General features: G+C 64.7%; 1 protein-coding gene across 2 annotated transcripts in view; it reads right to left on the reverse strand.

Moving 5' to 3' along the window:
* Positions 1-1,428, reverse strand: part of MLLT6 (MLLT6, PHD finger containing) — a 41,384-nt gene extending 39,956 nt beyond the window's left edge. For both annotated transcript variants that reach the window (XM_027666435.1, XM_027666434.1), the window contains exon 1: positions 1,253-1,428. In XM_027666435.1, the coding sequence (XP_027522236.1) occupies positions 1,253-1,361 (109 nt within the window). In that variant the 5' untranslated portion in view covers positions 1,362-1,428. The remainder of the gene's footprint in view (positions 1-1,252) is intronic.
* Positions 1,429-1,976: the final 548 nt, after the last annotated feature.

Raw genomic sequence — 1,976 nt, forward strand, 5'->3', positions numbered from 1 at the left:
AGGGATAGGGACAGAGAAGGATCCAGGGACAGGGATAGAGAAGGATCTAGGGATAGGGACAGAGTAGGATCCAAGGAAGGGATAGAGCAGGACACGGGGACAGAGCTGGACCCAGGGACAGGAACAGAGAAGGATCCAGGAAAGGGGCAGAGAAGGATCCAGGGATAGGGACAGAGAAAGATCCAGGAAAGTGGCAGAGCAGGACACAGGGACAGGGATAGAGCAGGACCTGGGGACAGGGACAGAGCAGGATCCAAGGAAGGGGCAGAGCAGGACCCAGGGACAGAGTAGGATCCAGGGAAGGGGCAAAGAAGGACCGGGGGACAGGGACAGAGAAGGACCCGGGGACAGGGACAGAGAAGGACCCGGGGACAGCCGGAAGAACCAGGAGCGATCATCGGGAATGGCTGGAGAGTGTGCAGGAAGAGGCTGGAGATGTACTGGTAGATGGATGGGATAATAATAGATGGGAAAACAGACAGGCCAGATGAGCCCAGAAACCTTCGTGTTATTCCAAACAAACCAAGCAGGATAATCACCGCGCCTTTCTGCCGGCTTGGAACGGAACGCAAATACCTATTTTAATTCGTATTTTTTTTGTTCAGACACCCGAGGAACAAACTTTCCGGCCCGATACCGTGTGTTAGGGGCGTGCTGGAGTCATTTAAAATGCAAAATAGCCCGTGTCGCGCTGCGAGGAGGAGGAGGAGGAGGACGGCTGCCTTCCTCCCTCCCTGCCCTTGCAGGAGCAGCTCCGGGCCCCGCCGCCGCCCCCGGGGGTTACCCGGGGCCATCCCCCGACGGCCCCGCACCCGGGGAGGGGGGTCTGCGGCGCTGCCCACCCCCTCACCCTCCCAAAAAAAAAACCTCCGCGGGGGCACCGGGAGGGGTCGGGCAGGGGGAAAGCGCCCGGGGAAACACCACCACCACCCCCCACCCCCCCGGTAACGACCCCCCAAACCCCGGAGGTGCGTGTCCCCCCTCGGGGGCTCCTCCGCTGCCCCCGAGCCCCCCGCGCTGCCCCCGCGGCTCCCGCGCGGCTCCGGCCCCGCGGCGACACCGTTATTCGGAACAATAGGGCTTAAAACAAAGCCCCCCCCCAACACACACACACACTCCGCGCAGCCCCCCCCTCCATCCCCGGCCTCCCCGGGGTGCCCGGTGTTTTTGGGGGGAAGGGGGAGGGGGGTGTCGGTGCGGTGCCCGGGGGTTTTTGGGGGGCGCGGGGATGGGGTGGGTGCCCGGCGCTTACCTTGGTGCACCGCCACATTGCAGCCGTGCCCGTCGCAGTACACCAGCGGGTTCTCCGCCCAGCCCCGCTCATCAGAACAGACACAGCAGCCTCCCACCATCTCCTTCATACTTCCATGAGGGTTTCCTTCCCCCCCCCGCCTCCCTCTACGCGCACACTCCTCCTCCTCCTGCTCTCCCTCCTCCTCCTCTTCTTCTTCTCCTCCTCCTCCTCCTCCGCGCTGCCCCCTCCCTGCTTCCACCGAGGGGGGTTCGGGGGGTGCGACCCCCGGCCCGGGGCCGGATGGGGGGTCCCGGGGTGTGTGTGGGGGGGGTGCAGGCGAGGGGGGTCCCGGGGATATGGGGAGGGGAGGGGAGGGGGGGGGGGAAATCCCGGGGGCGGCGGGCGCTCCGCGGCCGCACCACAGACATTTACAGCCCCCCCCCCCCCTTCAATCATGGCCGCGCCGCCCGCGCGCCCCGGTAAAATTTGCGGTTCACGGATCACGCTCCGGCTGGGGCGGGCGCGTTTGCTCTCCGCGCGTCGCTTCGGGAGGGACAGGGGGAGCCGCGCGACATAAATTGGTTTTTTGGTTTTGTTTGGGTTTTAACCCCCTTTCCGCCGGCGGGTTTTGTGTTTTTTTTATTCACCACCACCACCACCACCCTTTGCACACCCGTGTGTGCAAAGCGCTGGATGCGCGCCCCGAGCCGAGCGAACATGGATCGCTCCGCAGGGATGAGCT

Source organism: Corapipo altera, unplaced genomic scaffold, assembly GCF_003945725.1.
Source record: "Corapipo altera isolate COAL_440 unplaced genomic scaffold, ASM394572v1 200, whole genome shotgun sequence".
NCBI classification, from domain to species: Eukaryota; Metazoa; Chordata; class Aves; order Passeriformes; family Pipridae; genus Corapipo; species Corapipo altera.